The following is a 20,695-nucleotide window of genomic DNA, read 5'->3' on the forward strand; positions in this document are numbered from 1 at the left end:
TTTGTTCCCATTAATCCCAATCAAAAAAAAAAAACATACCAAGTGCCTCATACATCAAGCCATGATCCACAAACTTCAATGCACAGCCAGTCACTCTGCACCATTCATTCATTCTGAGATTTCAAAATAATGTGCCTGGTATTTGAAATGACCATATCTCCCAGACATCATTGTGCTCAATGCAGGAATTATTAATTGTCTCATGTGGAAACAACACTATGATCACATACCAGGCATCTTTGAGATTATTTTGGGTATCATCTACACTGCTACTTAATCATCAGGTCACAACACATATACACTATATTATTTCTACAACTTTTGAGGGTTTTCTAAGAACCTGAAAACTTATGTACCACCCAAAAACTCAAAACTGTGAAATAATTCTAAACTGTTACTGGAAAATTATTATTCAAAAGTGTTAGGATTTCATGATTTAAAATTTTATAGTTGGAAAATTTGATGATTTCAACTTTCACCCCTAATGAAATAAATTCACAACCAACCCACTCACAATCCATATCCATCCAAATTAATGCCAATTGTTGAAATACTGACAAAATCACAAAGTGATTGAATAAATAATCAGCAACTCTCCTTATTCTCTGACACTCTGTCACCTGTGCTAAAAATTTTAATAATAATATAATTTGATTATTTCACATTTAGTGGCACAGAAAACACATTTTCCTCAGCAAAATCAATTCCTACCCAGTCCCCATTTCTGCTGAATTTTTCATCCCAAAATTCTCACACTCTTGATGGCCAGTACCGGCCATCTAAGGAGTGTACACACTCACACACACTCTTTCTGGCCATTAAAAACCTGTCTTGTATTTTGAGTTGATCCTTTGACTTTTCAATCTGGTTGCAAAAGCTGGTGCAGTCAAGAATAAAAAGTCTTAGACATGTATTAGTGCACCCAACATTAATACAATCCAATTGGTCAACAGTTTTTGCTGGTATTCTCATCACAAGGGCCACCCAAGCAGGCAGCTCAAGTGTTTTTTGGTGCCACTTCTGGCTGGTGTGTAAATTGGTCAGACTCAAGAGCAATTTAATTCATGAGTAGAAGAACAAGCATCAATCTGAACTTTGAATCCATAACAGAGCTTGTTCTTTTCTTCTTGCTGTTGGCAAAACAACAGATCCTGTTGTAGCTAGATTATCACTTTGACTTTGCCTCTGTAGTGAGATTAACCAGCAGCAAAACAAACACAATTTTGCGGTGAAATTAACCAGCAGCAAAACAAACACATTTTAGAATATAAAGGACCAATGGTTCTTTCTTGGGGAGGACATGACATAGCCAAGGATTTTAGTGACAATTTGTCAACATTTCTGCCAACAAGAACAGAAGCAACAACTTTATAAACAAGAACAGACAGGCTTGGAATCAGCAGCACAAACCATACATGTCGCTTGGAGACCGTGATAGTCTTCAGCCTTGAGCCGTGCAAGCAGATCAGGATCACCGAGCAACAAGGGGCTCGTGTATTGCTAGTTTTGAGCTTAGAGGAGGGAAAGTAGTGGACAAAGTACAAACAAAAGACAAGAGACGGAGGTCAAGTAGAGATTTCAATTGGTTGGGTCGATATGAAGGGAACGTTCATGAGGATCAAAACAATGCGGGTCGTTGAAAGATGGTGAAGAACGGGTGCGCCAGACATTCGAAGGCGGATTTGAGAACCAATTTGAAGTGTTTGGGACCGAAGTGAGTTCGAGATCCAATCCGATCGATGGGGAACAAGTTCAATCGTTCAATAGGAAACGGCTACAGATCCAAATTAAGATGATGGGAACCCATTGCAAAACACGTTCGAGAACAGAACAATCATTATAAAGATGAGTTTGAGGGGAAGAAAGAGTCAGATCCAGGATTTTAAATAAATAAGATAAGGATGGGTAGAAGATAGTAGTACCTTGTTGGTATCGAAATTGAGTCAGTTATCATCACCCTGGTGATTTTCTCCATCGCCACTCCTGCTGTATTGGGTGTTGATCTCGGACGGGGAAGGTTGGGCCAGACGGTCTGGCGCTGCCTGTGATACTGAGGATTTTGGCACAGCGCTCGGAGTGGTAATTCGTCGAAGAATGATGTGACCGTTCTTGAGATCGAGCAGGAGCATCGAGAGATGGTCCTTCTTGACTCGCTTGTTGTCTGTCCGTAGCCAGTCTATTTCGGAGCGGGCGTCTGGAGCAAGCTCAAGTTGAAACTTTGCTTCGCGCAGCCGTGTCTCGTTTAAGAGCCACAGTGAAGTTAGCCCTAATTTCCCAGTGCGAGCTCAGGCACGTCGCCGCCACGCGGCGACTAGTATCACACCTTCTGCTGGTCATATGCTGTTTGTGACCATAATCTGGGACGAAAGCTAGCTGGCTAGGGTCGAGTTTGTTAGGGTTAAGAGGGCAGGAAGTGCAAGTTTTCACGTGCCTCGCGGGTTCATCCGCAGATCGGGCTTGGTAGGTGATAGATATCATACGTTTACTGCACGCCACGCATATCTCATCACACTCTCCAACTTCTTTAACATCACCTCTGGTTGGCAAATACTTCAGAGCCATACTTTTCGCTTGTTGTGTTCGAGCAGCGTGCTGCGCAGGCACTAGATACAATCGACCATGGCGACTCTGACCAGACGTCAGCAAGATGTAGTTCACAACTGCGTAAACCAGAACGGCAACTACTTCATAACAGGTTCTGGAGGCACAGGCAAAAGCACAATTCTGAGGGGGATCATCGAAGAACTGAAGATTATATATCCGAACAACGCCGGCGAGCTCGTCGTAACAGCCTCAACCGGAGCCGCAGCGTGCTGTATATCTGGAACCACGCTTCACTCATTTGCTGGTATACAGCTAGGCACAGACCCGATACCGGCGTGCGTACGCAAAGTAAGCTCCAGTACTACTCTTAGAAAGAGGTGGCAGCTGGTTCGTCTCTTAATAGTAGACGAGGTATCCATGATAGATGTCGGGTACATAGAGAAAATAGACGCCGTAGCTAGAGCTGTTCGTGGCAACAAGAAAGCTATGGGTGGTATAAAGCTCATATTTTGTGGAGACTTCCTACAGCTGCCATCTGTAGACCAGAGGCGCGAGCATTTGTTCCGCAGTGCGTGGTGGGCGAGAGCTAACATACAACCTGTGCTTCTCACTGAGTCGATGAGACAATCAGACTCTGATTTTGTGGCCGATTTAAATCTCATGCGTATGGGCTCCATGCCAATGGGGCCCCTGTTACCCATACTACGTGGCGAGTGTTCCCAGTATGCAGTAGACATGGCCTCGCAAGCCACCAAACTGAAGTGTCTTAAGCACACAGCAGAGCTTCACAATGCGAATCAACTAAGTGCCCTCAAGACCGGCGAACTTTTTACGCACGAAGCCATGGACGCAGGTCGCGATCACGGAGGCTCTCTGGCTAGACAGTGTCCCCTTCAGACAATACTCGAGACAAAAGTAGGAGCCCTGGTTATGCTAGTTAGAAACTTGCCTAACGGGCTAGTAAATGGCAGTACCGGCAGGGTTTCGCATTACTTAGAGGTGAGTTCAGGTGGAATAGTAGAAAATGTGCCAGTGGTCAACATGGTAACTTCTGATGGTCAGCCCATACAGTATGTGGCCAACCGCGAACTCTGCACTATAATAGATTCCGGTGGCAATGTAACCTGGTCTCGATACCAGGTACCTCTGATACTAGCGTGGGCTCTTACAATCCATAGAGCACAGGGCGCCACGTTAGAGCTGGTAGACGCCGATCTAAAGGGTTGCTTTGCCACCGGCCAGGCGTATGTGGCTTGTAGTAGAGTTACTTCGGCAATAGGGCTCAAGGTTTCGAATTTTGCGCCGTCTTGCATTAAAGCCGACCCAGAAGCGGTCAGGTACTATAGAGAACTTGAGAGTGCATCATAAAAATAGGCGGTGTACCGCAACAGCACAATACAATGCCGAGCACGCTGGTAACAAGATCCGTAGTTTTTAGGTCTGAGGGAGTACCGCCGGAACGCGCTTCACAATATGTGGTCCCGGAGGTAACGGTGGATCGGCCTCTGACACTGACAACAGTGAAACGCCTGGCTCACGTGGGTGGCGAGACATGGAACTTCAGCAGGACCTCTAGGTACTGCATACGCAAGCTAGAAGCGCCTGTACCCTGCCTTGAGTCCAACAGCCTAGCAGATTATGAAACTGGATGTAGGCAACACAAAGACTGTTATGGACACTTATGCACCACGCCTGCCGGCGTAAGACTGGTACCTGGTATTCTAGCCAAGAGAACAACCGAGAACAGGAACTTGTTCAATGAAGCCGCCAGGGTAGTATTCGAAAGGCCCCGTGGTGATGTTTGCGTGAGATACCAGGACTTTCTCAGGTCCATAATGCTAGGGAAGCGAGGACACCTCAGAGGTAGTATGGTTTCGTGTCATATAGAAGGTAGCGCCAGGTTGGTGATAGCTCCTTCGTGGCTGATATCTTACCGCGAAGTTTCACTACCCATAAGTCTAGCACGAAACTTCAAAGTCGTGTCTGCTACAGCTGACAATGGAGATGCCTTGTTACAATATAGAGAGGTAAGTATACAAGACGGCGACTGGGTAATTTTGGTGAGACCCCCTTCACTAGGACATGCCAATGTACAGCCCTTCAAAGTTAGGTTGTGGGACAAACCATGTATAGGTCTGTACCCAGGACATTGTGCTGAGTTTCATGGAGACTTCGATGGTGACGAGATGCAGTTGTATCATGTTTCGGGGAAAGACTCAGTATCGGAGTGTGAGCAATGGGCCCCTATATCACATGACCCCTTTGCTAATGCCAGACAAATGTACTCGAGACTTGCGTCTAAGGAGTCGCGCGACGAAGGTAGAACTCTAGACGGAGGCAGGTTTATGGAGGCTTCCAACATGAGTATACAGGAAATACTAGAAGGCCACCCAGCACCGCTTCTCTCCGTAGAATCTAGAATGAAGCCCGAGATGGTGATGGAATTCGCGCAGCGCCTGCGTACTACGCCCCAAACATCCACAGACGTGGGTTTTAAGTACGTGGCCGCTTCCATTGCTGGCCAGTCAGACATACGGAGACAACAGCTGTCACAAGGACACATAGGCGACGTTAGCAGACAAGCCAGACTTGCGGCCACCTGCTTTGACGTTGATAACCTAGGTTCAGTGTTGGTGTGCAGAAACAGCTCCCAAGTTTGCATAGGGACAGACCCTGCACTAGTGGACACCAGGGGCAACGTGTTTCTGCGCGGAGTCAACGTGTTATGCTCGAAGGCACAACAGGTACTGCTAGATTCTCACAGGGCCGGTGTAACAGAGGCCCGGGGAAGGAACCTGGTAGAGGACCTGGTTCAAGGTTCTGATGTTACCCTACTTTCTGTACCAACCTGTCAGTCGGAACTGGTTAAAGATTGCGTGCATACGACGTGGGGTGTAAATACTCCGGCAGGGTACGTTGCACTTGTAGCACTGGAGGGCTTAACCAAGAGTTTAGTAATGAACTGTCTTGCGTTGTCCAGCCCAGCAGCACTCTACCTTTACAGTCAAGCTAGGACTGAACAAGGAGCGTCCCCAGAAACTATCACGCAAGAATGCGTGTCTCTAGCCGAGCGGGCCGTGCACATAGTGTGCATTCAAGCCGGAGTCTCCATAAGCATGGAAGAGAGTAGAGCCCTTGCCTGGATGCTCTCTTACGACCCTGGTGCACACAAGTGTCCGGTTACCCACAAGCACGGTGGTGCAGCTAGAAACTTACGTCCATTCGTTACTCTGCTTAATGTTCACTTTGGTATGTTTCCTAGCTTATCCCTGGATGGTGGCTTCGAGGAATATGCCAGTATCAAGACTATGAGTGAACACTTGGCATTTGGAGGTCACTTTGTCGACGCCTAGCACACCGTGCGCTACGCGCACGCAGTTTCTCTGATACTCTGACACACGATATATTTCTTTCTTGCACTTGTACTCGCACTCTTGTATTACACGTGAGAACATTTACCCTAGTGAAGTATGGATTCATAAAACTTTAACTTGGAACTCTTGGTGTTCAGATTTCTAGCGTTTACATGGCCAACTCTACCACAGAGTCCTCTTGAAACAAATTGTATGAAACAAATGTTATCGCGATAATTTTGAAAGTCTACATTGGTAGAGTGTAGTGTTGGCGTGCTAGTGACGAAGTATTATTGTAACGACGAGATGTTAAGGTGGCAAACTGAGGTTTTAGAAATGGGAGTTGGGGGATGAGGAGTGATGACGAAATGGATGTCTTGGGCCAGGAGGTTATGATATTGTTTGTCTCACGAGCTGAAAGTTGAAACACTTTAGTTACTGTTTCAAAGTTCCAGTTGTGTTTCAAACCAGAGAGATGACCCACCAATGAACTCTGCAAGCTCTGTACATAATTCTGAGCGGATCTGCTTCAAATTTTTTTCTAGCAGGGTCAAGCGAGGTCAGTTGCAGACAGGTGGGAATCATTAGTATTGGTAGGGGATGAGTGATTGCAAGATGGCTAGGGATTACCCGCACTTACTGGATGTGCCCGGAATCTTCTCCCCTACAGCAATCTGACCGACTGAGTTACCGGTGACAAGTGCCTGTAGTCGGGCCGAGTATTGGTTATTACCATCCATTTGGGATATCTCGCTGTTTGGTTTAAATGCACCAGGGGTACATCGGTCCATTCGGAAGCAGTGGTTGGATAAGTGTTTTGATACTGCAAAGATGACAACCTCGCAACAGCATGTTGCGGAGAGATTTGCCGCCTGACAGAATCACATCAGAAGAAATACATGTGGGAGAGGAGGTTGGAGCAAGAGGTAACGTGTAGTCAGACCTACCTCGCGTGCCCATCTATTCATGGTGAGATCTACTTGATTCTTCCGAGTCAAGTTGGAGACGGTACCCCGGATGACACCGGTAGAATTTTTTGATCCCTTGGCAGCAGGTTTGGTCTCAGGAGTATCTTCCTCTTCGTCGGTAACTTCATCCATAGCCAACTCGGCCGCAGTGAGCTCATCACCTCTACGACGACGAGAAGGGAGTGGGCGCTTGGGTCGGAGACTCAAATCTGCCTGATTCTCGCTCCCTGCATCATCACCATTGTCATCATCTTCATCACTTTCGTCGTCGCTCTCGTCATTGATTTCTTTGGTAAGTGCGGCCTTCTCCTCCACTGTCAACTGCTTATAGGCCGCCGACAGTTTCTTCATTACTTGCTTATTCTTGACGCCCTGCCTGCCTGGGGAAAGTAGGAAGGTTAGTTTGGACTTGAGAGAAGGAGGGAGGCAGTCCGGCTTACTAGTTTGGAAGATCTGACGGGCTTTGTCCGTCTGCAGGAATCGGTTCCAGCAGTTGGCTTCACGAATGGCGACACGTCGACCCCTGCAGTAAGAAAACTGCTCAGCTTCCTGTGTCACCGGTGTATGAGAGAGTAGAGTTGGACTTACAATACTGCCCAGACCATGGGCATAGAGACATGCAGCTCGATTGCTTTAAGAATCATCGCCAGCTCCTGCTCATGAAAGAGCTCCATGAAGGCGACTTGATCAGCAGAGGACATGGACGACTTCGAGTTCTCTTGGGCTACCTTGCGAAGCTGTGTTGCTGACATCTTCTGCAGAGTTTCAATTGGAATTGGATAGCGCGGGTTATTCGGATCCTCGGATTCATACTTGCGTTTTTTGGCCGACTTCCTGGGGGCTGTTTGCCCTACGCCTGCTAGCGGTGGTTCAGAAGGAATAGGCATCGGATAAAGTGTAGATTAAAACCAAAGATTTGAAGGTGAACAGACGTTGGTGGTCGAATGAGTTGAAGGCAGGTGATGGCGGTTACCTCGCCGTTCGGGATGTCGGTCAATTTTTACCGGGCGCATACCTCCGAGGGAGCGTTCATAGCACCGCTGTCGTACAAGTCCAGTGCGCGGTGGCCGTACTGTTGGATTGCACGTGATCCGACAGTACAACTGCGGCGCGTATCACGGCAGGTTGGGGGTTCGAGTCGGTTGGAGTTCGACAACATGTAAATCTGTCACAATGTAACAGAAGCGCGGGGAGCTGGCGGGAATCCGAAATTGGCTACTAGATAGTCTGTATAGCAGGCTTTGCGCACCTATCTAGTAGCCAGGTTATAATAAATAGTGGTGAAAGGCAGAGCTTGCACCTCATCCATACCTTTTGCCATTCAGCAAAATGGTTGCACAACACCTTTTGAGTCTTACAACGGACAGTCGGAAATTGCCAACAAAGCGGTGGAGCAATACCTCTGCCACTTTGTGAGCTACCAACAGGACAATTGGGCTCTGCTCCTGGCAACAGCGGAGTTTGTGTACAACAAAAATGACCACACGTCAACAGGGGTGTCCCCAATCAAGGCAAACTACAGATTCAACCCATTGTACAGCAGAATTCTGTCAGCGGAGCAATGCGTACCAGCAGTGGTGGAGCGGCTCCGCCAGCTTGTAGAGGTACAGGACAAACTTAAGCACTGTCTGGAAGCGGAGCAAGAGGCCATGAAAATCCAGTTCAACAGCGGAGTGCGGAAAACACCAGAATGGAACAGCAGAGATGAGGTTTGGCTAGATGGGCACAATATCTCAACAACCTGCCCCAGCCCCAAGTTGGAACACCGCTGGCTTGGACCATTTCCAATAGCTAGCAGAATTTCAAACTCCGCTTACAAACTGACCCTTCCGCTCTCCATGCAGGGAGTCCACCCAGTTTTCCACTTGTCAGTACTCCGCAAACACAAGCCCAACAAAATTGCCCACCAACAGCGGCGGACCCCGGAACTGGTAACAGTCAACGGCAGAGATGAGTGGGAGTTCAATGGCATACTGGACAGCCGGCGGAGAGGGCAGATGACTCAATACCTTGTCAGCTGGCGCGGATTTGGACCGGTGGAGAATTTGTGGGAACCAGAGGCAAACCTGAAGAACAGTGGAGTTCAACTCAAAATTTCCAGAGGCAGCCGCCAGGCATCAGAGGACGTGGAGAAGAAAGTGAGATAGATTTTTCCCACTGGGTTTTTTAATGCTGCCCAGGGACAGAATGCAGAGCCAAAAGAGGAGGATTTTTATTTTTGATCAACCGGAAAAGGGGGCGGCTTGAACATTAAAGGGGGGATAATGTTATGAGCCGTAGCGCGGGCTCGGCAGCGCAGACTCACATGTACATAGACTACATGTACATGTCACGGACCATACTCAAGGTTTGAGAGGCTGGAGATCCAAGCCTCTTCCTCATCCTGCAATCTACCATCATGGATCCAGAACCCCCAGACTCCTTCTTCCTCTCCCCAGAACAGACCATAACAAATTGGCAGTGTAAGTAATCAACAGTTCGTAATACGGACTGTGACACATTGGTGACAGCTTGGTACATCCGCTTGCAGGCTGCTAAAGGCAAGCCAATCCACCCCCAGACTGTTGGAGATGCTCTAAGGTTTAGCCTGTCCAGGCCTGTCCCTCAAGATTAAGCATTTTAGCCAAAGGGATGGGACCCTAACAGATGTTGCTTTGGACATGAAAAGTCTAGATTTACACAGGGAAATCTCGCTTTTTAGGCCCTAGATCACTTCTGGGAGGCCTGCAGATTTCGGCGGGAAGTCATCCACTGGTGTATGGTGGTTGGTAAGGTGCAGATTTTCTTGTTGACTGCCACAACGGGCAATTTTAAGTGAAAGTTGATAGATCAACTCAAAACCAACAATGAATACCCATCCTCCTGTTAGCCCACTACTAACGTTGGACCATCGAGCTTTCTTCTCTAATTCTCGGCATTTTTTCCCCTCAACACCTCGAACACCCAAAAACCGCGTACATCCACCCTAGCATAAAAATCATCGACCAAACGTTTTAAGATTTTATGTGAGCATGTTTTTAAAATTTCATGATTCAATTATTGGCACTGGAAATTCCAAAACAGGTCGGTACGTATGGTCGGCCGAACCCGCCGTAACCCGTCTCAATGTGTTCCCCGAATCGAATGACTGATCAACGCCCCCCCAGGGCCATACGAGAACATTCCTTCCTAAAACTAGCTGGACGTAACTTTAGGATCTCCCCTAAACAGCGATTGTCCGAGAGGGCTTGGCGCTCGGCCATCTCAGGAACTCGGCAGGCAGAAAGTCCAGCATACAACGATAATCAAGCCGACCAGATCCATGTTGCACCAGAAATTATATCCAACTGCGCGCCATCCACAAGGAATATTTATGTATTAACACAGCACCACTCCAAGTCCTCAAAGCCCCTCAATGTTGAAATGCTCCAACCGCGAGTCTTACGGTCACCCCGGCGCCGGTAACCTTTTCCAGCGGTTGTGGGTCTCCGATCCATCAGCGATTCAACTTTCCCAATTGGCACTCGATAGACATGATTCGTGGCGGGTCATATGCTACTCTCGGCAAAGCTAGAGCAAGCTCTATATTCGTGCTTGTTAACCTGTTCATCAAGCAAGACAAAATTCAGCCTTATGCTCGCTAATCATCTTTCTTGTCAGGCACATTGAATTTAAGGGGAACAAGAGCAGGAGTGCATATTATGGCGATCCTCCTGAAGGAGGAAAATTTTATCTGAAACGCAGTCGAAGTATTTAGCTACACATCTGTGAATTATACCTCTATCTACTCATCTCTCGAGTGGGTGTGACGCGCTTGGAGTAGTCCGAAAGCTCGGTTTGGTGATGAGCCAGCGTAAGAATGTTGATAGGCGAGGTCCCGCGCGGAGGACAATATCAGGCCCAAAGCCTGGGTGCCTCACAGAATGTTCTTCTAGACCTGATTGATGATGCTTGTTCTTTCACGCAATTCATACAAATATCAGATTATTGCCGCCAAACTTCAAGATTCAAATGACTTGTTCAAGCCAGTTTTTTGACCCCACGCGTTCGGCAATGTGATGTGTGATGATGAACCTTCATACGTTTGTATTATGAGAGCACAGTAGTGCATCTGACTGAAGAGGAACACTCCATTCTGCTCTCAGCGCGTTTTGTCAAGCTGCGTCCGACGAGCGAACAAGAGGTCGGCTGGTGTAAGTACTGCAGCGTAAAGCTGCTGTGGCATTCAGTTTGGCCAGCCATTCGAAATCTCAAATCGGAGATTCACCCACATCTTCCAACGTTCCCCGCTCTCAAGTCCTCCACATAGCTCCACATGGTGTGCGATGTCCGCGAAAGTCCACCAGAATGCCAGCCTCCACGAACAGGTGTGTAGATACAGTACAGTGATGACTCTCGTCTTACCAATACACAAATCACGTAGGAGGAGCACGATCCTCTTTGCGTGATGCTTATTACAAATGCCCTCGCCCTCAAAATGCCAAGACTGAAGACTACCTATCCTCACTCATCCTAGAGGGCAACTTGTAAAGGCTCAGGCTCAGACGAGTTATGAGCTCTCACAAATCAAAGCTACCCCGAACATGGTCTTCCTGAACGCTCACCCTCAAGGCTCGCATTATGCTGTGTGCATCAGAAGAAGCGTTGTGTACACACACAGTCTTACAGTGTGGTATGAGGTGGACAAGCACGACTGAATCTTAGTTTGAGCGGCAAGAATGGAATTCGCAGAGAACATCGACTGCCCTTTGGCTCTTCTCTCCAAGATTGGCTCTATGTTACCTTGTTTGTGTACATAATACATAGATACATGCATCATCTTCCTGACCAACGTGCTGACCATAACCTCACCAACCATGCGTCGATCCCATATTACCTTGTAGGTGCCGTGCCACCGGCTCAATGGATGGTGGCTCATACAGCGGTATATGGATTTATCAAGATTTTTAATAAGCTCGTAAACTTCCTCGACCGATGGTGTGCTTAGCCTCGTCGAATTCCACGGCTGTCTCTTCAAATTTCGGCGTTATCCATCTACTCCTTCAATATTTATAGAAGCTTATTCCGCCCCCATCGTCGGACGGCTTCCCCCTTGTGGATTCTGCTCTCATCCCCTATACTGTTTACGCCAGCAAGCAATCCCGTAGTGGATAGTAGACACAACATAAAAAAATCCTCCCTTCCTATCGTTCTATAAACCTCTTTCATTTCCCCCCTCCCATCGCCCCGGTGGACAGAGCGCTTGGTCACTTTTTATTTATTTAGCCACAGGTTCTCCTCGCTTCGCATCCTTTGCATCCCCGTTCCTCAGAGTTGTTCTGAATCCCCCCCAATCCTCGATCCCTCGTTTGACCTCCCCCTATCTGAACCTCAATCAGCGCGACGCTAGTCCACCGCGTTGCCCTCGTCTTTCTAGAGCTTGCCTCCTTCCACCGGTCATTTTCATCCGATTCCCCTACCGTGCATTACAGTTGACTTCCTGGTTTATACTGGATCTCGGGACCATGCTAGCGAAATCGGGCAAAACGGCTCGGTTCTGGCCTCTCGTCGCCATGATAGCGAGTCTTACGATCGTCAACATCGCTGGAGCCGTGTCCGTCGACGTATCGGCTGCGTTGCAAACGGGCGACCCACTCGACAATGGCTGCGGGTTATTGAAAGATTGCGACCCGACTCCACTATCAGAGTCTAGCTATAAAAATTTCTACCAGACCGACAAAAGTACCTGGCACTCCTTGGGGTTGGATCCGAAGCTACTGCACATCAACGAGATTGCAGTCGGCTTTGTTCCTGGGTTTCTGGAAAAGGAAAACCCGAATAAGCCTGAAGACATCAACAAGAAACTGTTCAAACCGATGTCCATCGTGCGTATTTTTCTTCTTCTCGAGGGTCACGATCCAGTGATAGATGACGCAACGTCTCGTTTTCTGCCACAGATGGGTGATTACATTAGCATTTCATCTTGGGACAAGGAATTTAAAGCCATCGATTGGGTATGTGGCAGGTCATTTTCTCTCATATCCCCGCACCACATGACGTTTCCATTTAAGGAAATTGGTGACTGCCCACCATCTGTGGCACAATTGTTGATCAAATTCTTTTCTCCTCTCGTTGTACGACATTGAATCCTATAGCACATTAAGACTGTGCAGAACTTGAAAGGAAACCCCGTTTGGTGTATCGCGCTCATGCCAAGCGAAGGGCTGGACAGCATCTCGTACCACGTCGTAAGTTAAATCTTTCATCCACCTTTTGTTCATTGTGCTGACAGGTCACCCCACTTCAATGGATCCGTGGTTCCTCCAGGCCAATCGAATCGCAATGAAAATGAAGCAAGTCAATGACCTTGGTATCACGGTTTGGTTGAGATTTGCTCACGAAGTTAGACTGTTCCAGCTTCCCCGTTTCGCGCTGACAGCTTGCCCACGTTGACATCACATTTCTTTTTCTGTCTTTTCTCGCAATAGATGAACGGCGAATGGTATACTTGGGGCCTACAACCTGAGAGTTGAGTCAGGCGCTCCGTTCCTGATGAGTGCGATATCCGAAAGAGGGACACGTTAAACAAGATCTATTTTGCTTACATTTGCTTATCCTTATACTCGCGGAACAGAATTCAAGGAAAAGTGGGAGATGTTGGCTCGCGAAGTGAAAAGAGTTACCAACAGAACCTGTGAGCTCTCAGCTCTTCCTTCTTTCTCTTTGTGTGTCATTCTCAAACTGAATCGTGAAAATTTTAGATATGCTCTGGTCTCCCAATGCAATGTTTGGACATGGAGTTGGCGAACGGCGGGGAGGATACTCGCCCTACTGGCCCGATCCTTCGACTGTAGACATTTGCGGTATTTTTCCCATCTCTCTTTTTGTGCGAAAATCGACCAAGAAACAATCTGTGCAAAAAGCTTACTGATGTCTGTGACCCCCCACCCCCCACTCAACAGGTCTCTCGTTTTATCACTGGGGAATAGCTGATAAAAGAACAAACGTGAAGCCAACGCGACAAGAAGCGATTCGCAAATTGTATGAGTTTGCACAGGTGACTCATTCTCCTTGACCTGCCGCGCAAATAGGTGGTTATGTAACTCATCCTGAGATTTATATTCTCTAACTTGAAGATCTACGGACGGAATGGATGGAACAAACCCATAATCGTTGCGGAGACTGGTGAGTGGCAAACTATTTGATGTATACTCTGCCCAAGTGAATTTTAACACATTATTGTTCATTCATCACCCCATAGCTGCTTGTTACACCACTTACGCCGGCACTACCAACTCTGTTGGCGGAGGCTTTTCCGAACTGGAAATCAAGATGACCTGGCTCCACTTATTGGTCGACCGATACATCAAGAGGATAATACCAGATCTCAAGGCAGTAATTTGGGTATGTCTTTCGTCTATAATTGATCTCAACACAGAGGGGTGCGATTAAATGGCTGATCGAGTGCATCTACACGTCCGAACTCGCAGTTTGAAGTCGACAAAGTCGAATCTCCACCGTGAGTTAATCTTCCCATTAGATTGTTGAAGGATAATGCTAACATGGCATCTACCCGATCCCTCCGCGCTCTCCAACCGCACCTTCTTTATTATCTTCTAAAGTGGAACTGGTAAGCGCTACAACGAAGATTTCCGGTTGGTTCTTGGAAACCCTGAGGTGTCTTGGGCAGTTCGCGAGCTCTTCGCCAGTTACCAGAATAAGGAACTCGCCAAGTTCAGTGAACGGCAGTGACCCACGTCAATATTCTTCTTCTGAACAATTGGAGTCGCTCTTCTCGTTGTCTTCAATCTCTTTGCAACCTTTCGTTACGTTACATGTCTGGCCTGCGGTGATCTATCACGAGTTTTATTTATTTATTCCTTCCAGCCATCCTTTATGCCCTCTCGTCCCATCGTATCCAAAATTCATCCTTCTACCAACTCATCCGGTATCGAGAATCGGTGATTTTTTTGTACCGTCTCTTTTCGACTAGCCTTTTGATAAGCTCTACGACCACTTGTTGCACAGTTTTATTTATTTTGCTAGCCTACTTTTCAACTGCTACAGAAACATGAATTGCAATGAACGTTATCATCTTGTTGGGTAGATCACCACCCCTTCTTGATTCTCTCCAGTCTATTGTTTCTGACCCGTTTCTCAAGTACGCAGCACAATCACGAAGAGTTGTGCAAAAAATCACCCTACCCGACAACTGACCGGAGGGACATAGGGCCCCTGCGGGACGGTGTGGGCTTTTGAGCAGTTAATTCAGACATAAATAAAACAATATTACGACTCAACAGGATTCAACCACACATCGTTGTATGACAGTGACGAGAACTGGCTCACATAAGCACATGAAGTAGACCTTTTCGCGGCTCCCGGATTTGAGGGAACCATACTTTGACTTCGGCCTATATATTGACAGGTCACTTCCTGTGCTGTTGAGTCTTGACTGGAAATTACAAACTTCAAAGGAACTTCAAAGGAGGAAAACAGTGCAAGCCAGCCGGATAAACTCAAGGAGTGGGCTACACCATAACAATAAGAAAAACTAGGCCTTCTTTTTTGGTTCCCCAGGACTAAAAGATAGATGAAGGTGTTCAGAAGGGAAATGAAAAAAACACCCACCAACACTCTCAAACCTAAATCTCCACGATTAGCTTCAAGTCCTTCCTTTAGCTTCCTTCAGAGGGATCTTTGCACTATAACAAGTCGTCAAGGAGAGGAGACCTCCCCCCCTTCTTGCCAAAGCACATTGGACACCGACAGACGATCGGTCCGCAGACTGGTCATCAAGGAGCAGACTCCCTTCCCAGTGGACAATGCTTATATCGGTCATCAAAAAAGGAGTCTTTTCGACTCAATTATTTAGGCCGACCATCGGGGAGGGAAACTTCTCTCCTCGATGGCCGGCCTTTTTGGTGGCGTGGCACCCTCTGGCATCGGCCCAGCGGGGCTTTGTCCTGAACCCCGGCAGCTTTGGGCTGTGCCACGCGCGCTTTGATTAGGCTCGGCCAAGTGGGCTTTAGCCTTTAAATCGTAAGGTGTGCAGGACTCGTACGGAAGTGATTCCCATGTCGAAGAATGGACTGAATTGACTCATTTGTGAGGGTCTTCGGCGGAGTTTCACCACAACACGAGATGGGCAACTGGGTGGATCAGATGCACCAGGATGCACTGCCCTATCTTCTTTTTACTTCTGCTACTTCCTTTACATCGGCAGTCCGCTCCATCTCCCATTCTGCAATAGACAGTCACTATCTTTGAATTACAGGGGAACATGAGTACAAGTTAATCGGCTTTATATCGATCAGGTATGGAAAAATGCATCAAATGGCCTAAATACAACTGGATAAATTCCGAAGACTTTTAACAAGAGTTTGATAAATAGATATACTCTCCAAACCGTGGGGAAGACCTTCCTACAACAGATCATCAGGATCCTCAAGAAAAGTTTAATGTCAATGGCACTATGCGACAGATCTAGCATGAAAGAATCACAAAGCCCAGGAAGCATAGTTCTGAGGAAGAACCCGATGAAAGCTGGTTAGTTTTTCTTTTTTAAGGAATACTGTTGGAAACAAAATATACAACATACCACCCCCAAAACTTGTTCAATTTTCGCTGGTTGCACTGGACTCTTCCCAAATGAACGTAGTCCTTGACTACCGGGTCCCTTATTTGCAAATTCGTAAAATTGTACGGATTGGGTTCTAGTGTCTTGTGGTGGATTCCAAGCAGCCCACCCGGCTGGGTTTACGACGTCCGAAAGTGAGCAAAACTGGAAAGTGACCGCTGCATATGCAGACCAGGGCCGGCCCAAGAAAGCTGATCCCGGTTTTGCTCCGGGTGCTCCGATAACATTCGAGAGATTGAAGACAAATTTTGAAGTGCTACTCGCTTGAGCTCTTTTATGGGCCGTGATTCTGGAATTGAACTGAGATGAGCTTCACGATCAAAAATGGGACCAGATGGTAAGGAACAAGGGACACTCAACGTCGCAAAGCTCCGCGGTGGCTTAACCACAATATTTGCTTTTTCAAACCATCCGGTCCCACCCCCAAAGATGAAATCTGTGCAGCCCCCAGAAGCAAAGGTCGACACAGATGTCAGTTTCTGTCTTATAATCAGGCATGTTGTGATCCCTTACCGACTGCACCCTCAATATTACATCCAATGAAATAGGCGGAGGGTGATTTGACATACAGAGTATCCTGGTAGCTGCTGAAGCTACACATTGAATACACTAGATATCCATAAATTCATATTTCACAAACGTCAAAGGTATAAAAGTCAGGAACAGGGGCTATGAGCAAAGAAAGAACTTGATAACTTGCCATGACGTTCTCCCTGGGCGGTCACCGCCACCGCCTGAGTATTCGTACCCGTACCATAAGAATTCACCACATTACTGATTCAGGGGTATCAGTGTTCCGGCTCGTCATGTGAGATCAGTTTGTCTGGTGGAGTATTAATGCTTACATGTTCGACATTTTAAAGCTAAGTTTGTGGAAAGAGGCAGATGCCATGAAGGCGACATGTTCCTGTGTGAGTACATATTAAACTGGGAAAACCTACCACAGACGGCCACCTACTCATTTTGTTGAACCCATATTGCTGAGCTTTGAGGATCTCCACCTGTCTCAGCTCGACCCGTAGCCACACTCACCGTCACCTGGTTTTGTGCATAAGTTCCCGGGGCTGCGGTGTAACCTTGAATGGTCAAAGGCTACATTTGAAGAGTCTCAGTTAACTTGCTTGAAGCTATTACCAGAATATCTGCTCTATCTTACATATCCGTAACGTATGTAGACTCCCAGGTTATAGCTGCCTAGACTCCAAAAAATAAGAGCCTTATAAGCCACCCCGCATTCACAGCAGAACTTTCCAAGTTAAGCATGAATTTACCTGGGTATACGAAGATAGTTTGGGGGCCCTTAGTACCTCGAAGAGCCCTAATAGCATCAGGAATCGTGCTAAGGAACAGGGGAGATGGATTCAGCATGAAGTGATTGACTGGATTCCACGCGTTGGATATCAACCGTGTAGCTCACGGATGTTCACCCGGTAGGGGATTTTTTTGTCGGACAATCAGTGCGCCCGTCGGAGGCACTGTGCTACTTGGGTTAGCCCTGGGTGATAGACTGTGGGTAGGCAGGGCGTGACTTGCAGCAAAAATCGCGAAAGAAAATAGTATTAAAAAGTACCACTGGGGAACCGTGAATAATTTGTTGGCGAGCATAATGGCAGTCATGGTATTGAAGTGCCTAAGCTGAATACTTCATGCAAAGCTGGTTGGTTGTTTGATGGGGAAGGCCATTGCAAAAAGTGGAGCTTTTTATAGGAACCCCCGGGTTGTTGGGATACATTCATTATGAGTGAAGGAACAGCTGCATCCGCTCCATCAACCTTCTATCGATTGAATGCTTCCCTAGATTATCAGAATGCCAAACAGATCCATGTTGTACATCAAGCCGATCGGCTCAAGCCGGTCCCATAAGGTAAATAAGCTTATTACCAACAAGCACTCTAACATTACTATTTCGAGCCAAATGAATAGATAGCTCGGAAGAATTTGAGGCTCAAGCTGTGCTTTTCTGTGCAACTGACCGATTAATCGGAGGGCTATCTAGCCTTCTTTGTCGGTAGTCGGTAACATTTGGCCATCTGTTCTTATTCTAAAGATTTATAAGCTTTGTGATCATATGATTAGTGATACCGGTCCAGTCAAGGGTGGTATCTTGTGCACTATCCAATTCCAACGGTATCTGCGTATACCCGCTCTGATTACATCGTCATGCGTTGAAGACCTGGCCTGAATTTGTAGATTCCGGTCGCTCATCTACTTTCTCCCGGCCAGAGAGCTGTGCTTGCCACCGAGGGCGATGCGCGGAGACTAATGATACAGCCACTTTCGACGCATACATCGGCCAAGTAGTTCAGCACCCGATTCCTAAGAGACCGCATGATGCCCACAGTGCTCGTTTCAATTCGGCCGACTCGCAAAAGCGCAATGATCAAAGGCTGCTCTGCACAGAAGACAGTTCAGACAGGATTGTAATTCAAGTCCCGCCACCGAGTGCGATGCGCGGAGACTAACGGTGCAGCCACTTTCGACGCATACATCGGCCAAGTGATTCAGCACCCGATTCCTAGGAGGCCGCGTGATACCCACAGTGCTTGTTTCAATTCGGCCGGCTCGCAAAAGCGCAATGATCAAAGGCTGATTCAGACAGGATTGTAATTCAATTTCAAGTCCCGGTTTGTCACACTCCTCCATATATATTTTGGGCAATGATGCATGGATGTGGAATTAAATATAGAATGGAAGTAGAATGTTTTGCTTTATCCATAACGGGCAGACAGAAATTTCGGCCAAAACTCGGCGGGTAGCTCAGTTGAAAGTTGTATTGAACACACATGTCAGAGTCTTGGTATCTTCAATGCAAAATCTCCAGTCGAAATACCCAGCAAAGCGGGTTTGACCAGAAACTTGGCTGTTTGGTCGTAATTGTGGAATTCAATCCAAAAATCCATACAGATTGGCCAGCTACGGCATTCTCTCCAGAAAATTGTCCCGAGAAAGTTAATAGCTAGGGCAAGGATGTCACTTGCCGGGGTTTATGATCATTGAGAGATTGGCGCTTGCTCGAAATGCTTAATAATAATAACTACCGATCGGGCATGTGACAAGAATAGGCAAGTGGCATTCTAATCTCAGCCTAATCAACCATGCCCTCAAGAAGGTTTTTACCGAGTGTCTCCTTGTGTAGCTGAGCCCTTCCACAGCCCTTGACGCCGCCTTCATGGCGATTGAACGGTACGAGTGCAGTAAGGGGTCAAGTCTGAACCCAAAAGAAGCAACCGAGTTACTGGCTGAGCAATGTTCCGAATCCACAATCACCATCACACATCAGGTGACAGGAGTTGCGGGAGCCCTGCTCCGACTGATTGCCTCCAGATTCACAAAATGATGATGGGTTATCGAACAATGAGACTTGTACTTTATAAAGGTCAAGATGTGACAGTTCTACATAGGATCAGTGAGAAAGCTTCTTCCATCATTCTCAATCTTTGTCAAACAACAGAAGTGTAAGAGATGATCTAAAACTTTGACCATGCTGTCGCTGATCAATACTGACTGGACTGTTAATGTCTCTGCCAGTGTAGCTGTGCACAGGTGCAGTGTCAACTTTTTTTTTTTGGCAGATGAAAGAATCATTATTATGACCGTATCCACACTGAGGGGTCTTGAGTTTTCTTGGAAAATAGGGCCTTGGATTTCTTTCTTTAAATTCAAGGATGACATAATTAGGGGGGGGGGGGGGGGTTCACAATTGAATTTTACAAAACTTTGGAGCTCAATTTACGGCCTTTATAAACAAATTTTAAACTTTGAGCAAGCTTTCCCAGATGCAGGTGTTGCTCATCAATCAGTGCAGCTTACCAATCTTTAATGAAACTGTTCATAAAACAGGTTGAAAGGTGTCCTAAAGTTTTGCAAATTTCAATCATGAACCCCCCTAAATTGCACAACCCTTGGACAGAAATATCTGGCCTGTTGTCTTGCAATATAGAAGGCAAACTCCCATGCATGCCTGAAGTTATAAGTATCTCCCTGTTTGGCTGAACTTGTTCTACACATGTATTTTAAAGTATCATTGGGATTGTATCTTGTGTGATCTAGCACTGAAATGGGCAATTTATACACTTTTATAATATACAAAAAGGCATCCAACTTCTTCCTGTGGAAAATGAGGTTCAAAAACTTCAAGGACTAATTCTGGAAAGAGTAATAATGCTTTTTTTTTACATTTGTTTTGCATTTTCTTGAGATGAATGGGAATGTTTATGAGGCAAGAACCAGAT

General features: G+C 46.8%; 6 protein-coding genes across 6 annotated transcripts; 3 read left to right on the top strand and 3 right to left on the bottom strand.

Moving 5' to 3' along the window:
• Window positions 1-1,943: 1,943 nt before the first annotated feature.
• On the bottom strand, window positions 1,944-2,562 carry PtA15_4A95 (uncharacterized protein; the record flags this gene model as incomplete). The annotated part of the gene is made up of 2 exons (XM_053168822.1): window positions 1,944-2,266; window positions 2,352-2,562. The coding sequence occupies 2 exons, from the start codon at window positions 2,560-2,562 to the stop codon at window positions 1,944-1,946; spliced, it is 534 nt and encodes a 177-aa protein (XP_053019202.1).
• Window positions 2,563-2,619: 57 nt separating this feature from the next.
• Window positions 2,620-3,912, top strand: PtA15_4A96 (uncharacterized protein; the record flags this gene model as incomplete). The annotated part of the gene is made up of 1 exon (XM_053168823.1): window positions 2,620-3,912. The coding sequence occupies one exon, from the start codon at window positions 2,620-2,622 to the stop codon at window positions 3,910-3,912; it is 1,293 nt and encodes a 430-aa protein (XP_053019203.1).
• Window positions 3,913-4,823: 911 nt separating this feature from the next.
• Window positions 4,824-5,897, top strand: PtA15_4A97 (uncharacterized protein; the record flags this gene model as incomplete). The annotated part of the gene is made up of 1 exon (XM_053168824.1): window positions 4,824-5,897. The coding sequence occupies one exon, from the start codon at window positions 4,824-4,826 to the stop codon at window positions 5,895-5,897; it is 1,074 nt and encodes a 357-aa protein (XP_053019204.1).
• Window positions 5,898-6,523: 626 nt separating this feature from the next.
• Window positions 6,524-7,752, bottom strand: PtA15_4A98 (uncharacterized protein; the record flags this gene model as incomplete). Its single annotated transcript, XM_053168825.1, has 4 exons — window positions 6,524-6,769; window positions 6,845-7,245; window positions 7,306-7,388; window positions 7,454-7,752. 4 exons carry the CDS (start codon window positions 7,750-7,752, stop codon window positions 6,524-6,526), a joined length of 1,029 nt encoding a protein of 342 aa, XP_053019205.1.
• Window positions 7,753-12,348: 4,596 nt separating this feature from the next.
• PtA15_4A99 (uncharacterized protein) lies at window positions 12,349-14,575 on the top strand (the record flags this gene model as incomplete). The annotated part of the gene is made up of 12 exons (XM_053168826.1): window positions 12,349-12,708; window positions 12,781-12,837; window positions 12,979-13,071; window positions 13,151-13,225; window positions 13,312-13,351; window positions 13,458-13,517; window positions 13,585-13,686; window positions 13,786-13,880; window positions 13,960-14,008; window positions 14,085-14,227; window positions 14,314-14,342; window positions 14,446-14,575. The coding sequence occupies 12 exons, from the start codon at window positions 12,349-12,351 to the stop codon at window positions 14,573-14,575; spliced, it is 1,233 nt and encodes a 410-aa protein (XP_053019206.1).
• A 1,748-nt stretch (window positions 14,576-16,323) lies between these two features.
• Window positions 16,324-18,080, bottom strand: PtA15_4A100 (uncharacterized protein; the record flags this gene model as incomplete). Its single annotated transcript, XM_053167950.1, has 10 exons — window positions 16,324-16,347; window positions 16,425-16,752; window positions 16,824-16,899; window positions 16,977-17,072; window positions 17,164-17,237; window positions 17,309-17,326; window positions 17,422-17,555; window positions 17,620-17,657; window positions 17,735-17,802; window positions 17,881-18,080. The coding sequence occupies 10 exons, from the start codon at window positions 18,078-18,080 to the stop codon at window positions 16,324-16,326; spliced, it is 1,056 nt and encodes a 351-aa protein (XP_053019207.1).
• Window positions 18,081-20,695: the final 2,615 nt, after the last annotated feature.

Source organism: Puccinia triticina, chromosome 4A (assembly GCF_026914185.1).
Source record: "Puccinia triticina chromosome 4A, complete sequence".
Taxonomy (NCBI): domain Eukaryota; kingdom Fungi; phylum Basidiomycota; class Pucciniomycetes; order Pucciniales; family Pucciniaceae; genus Puccinia; species Puccinia triticina.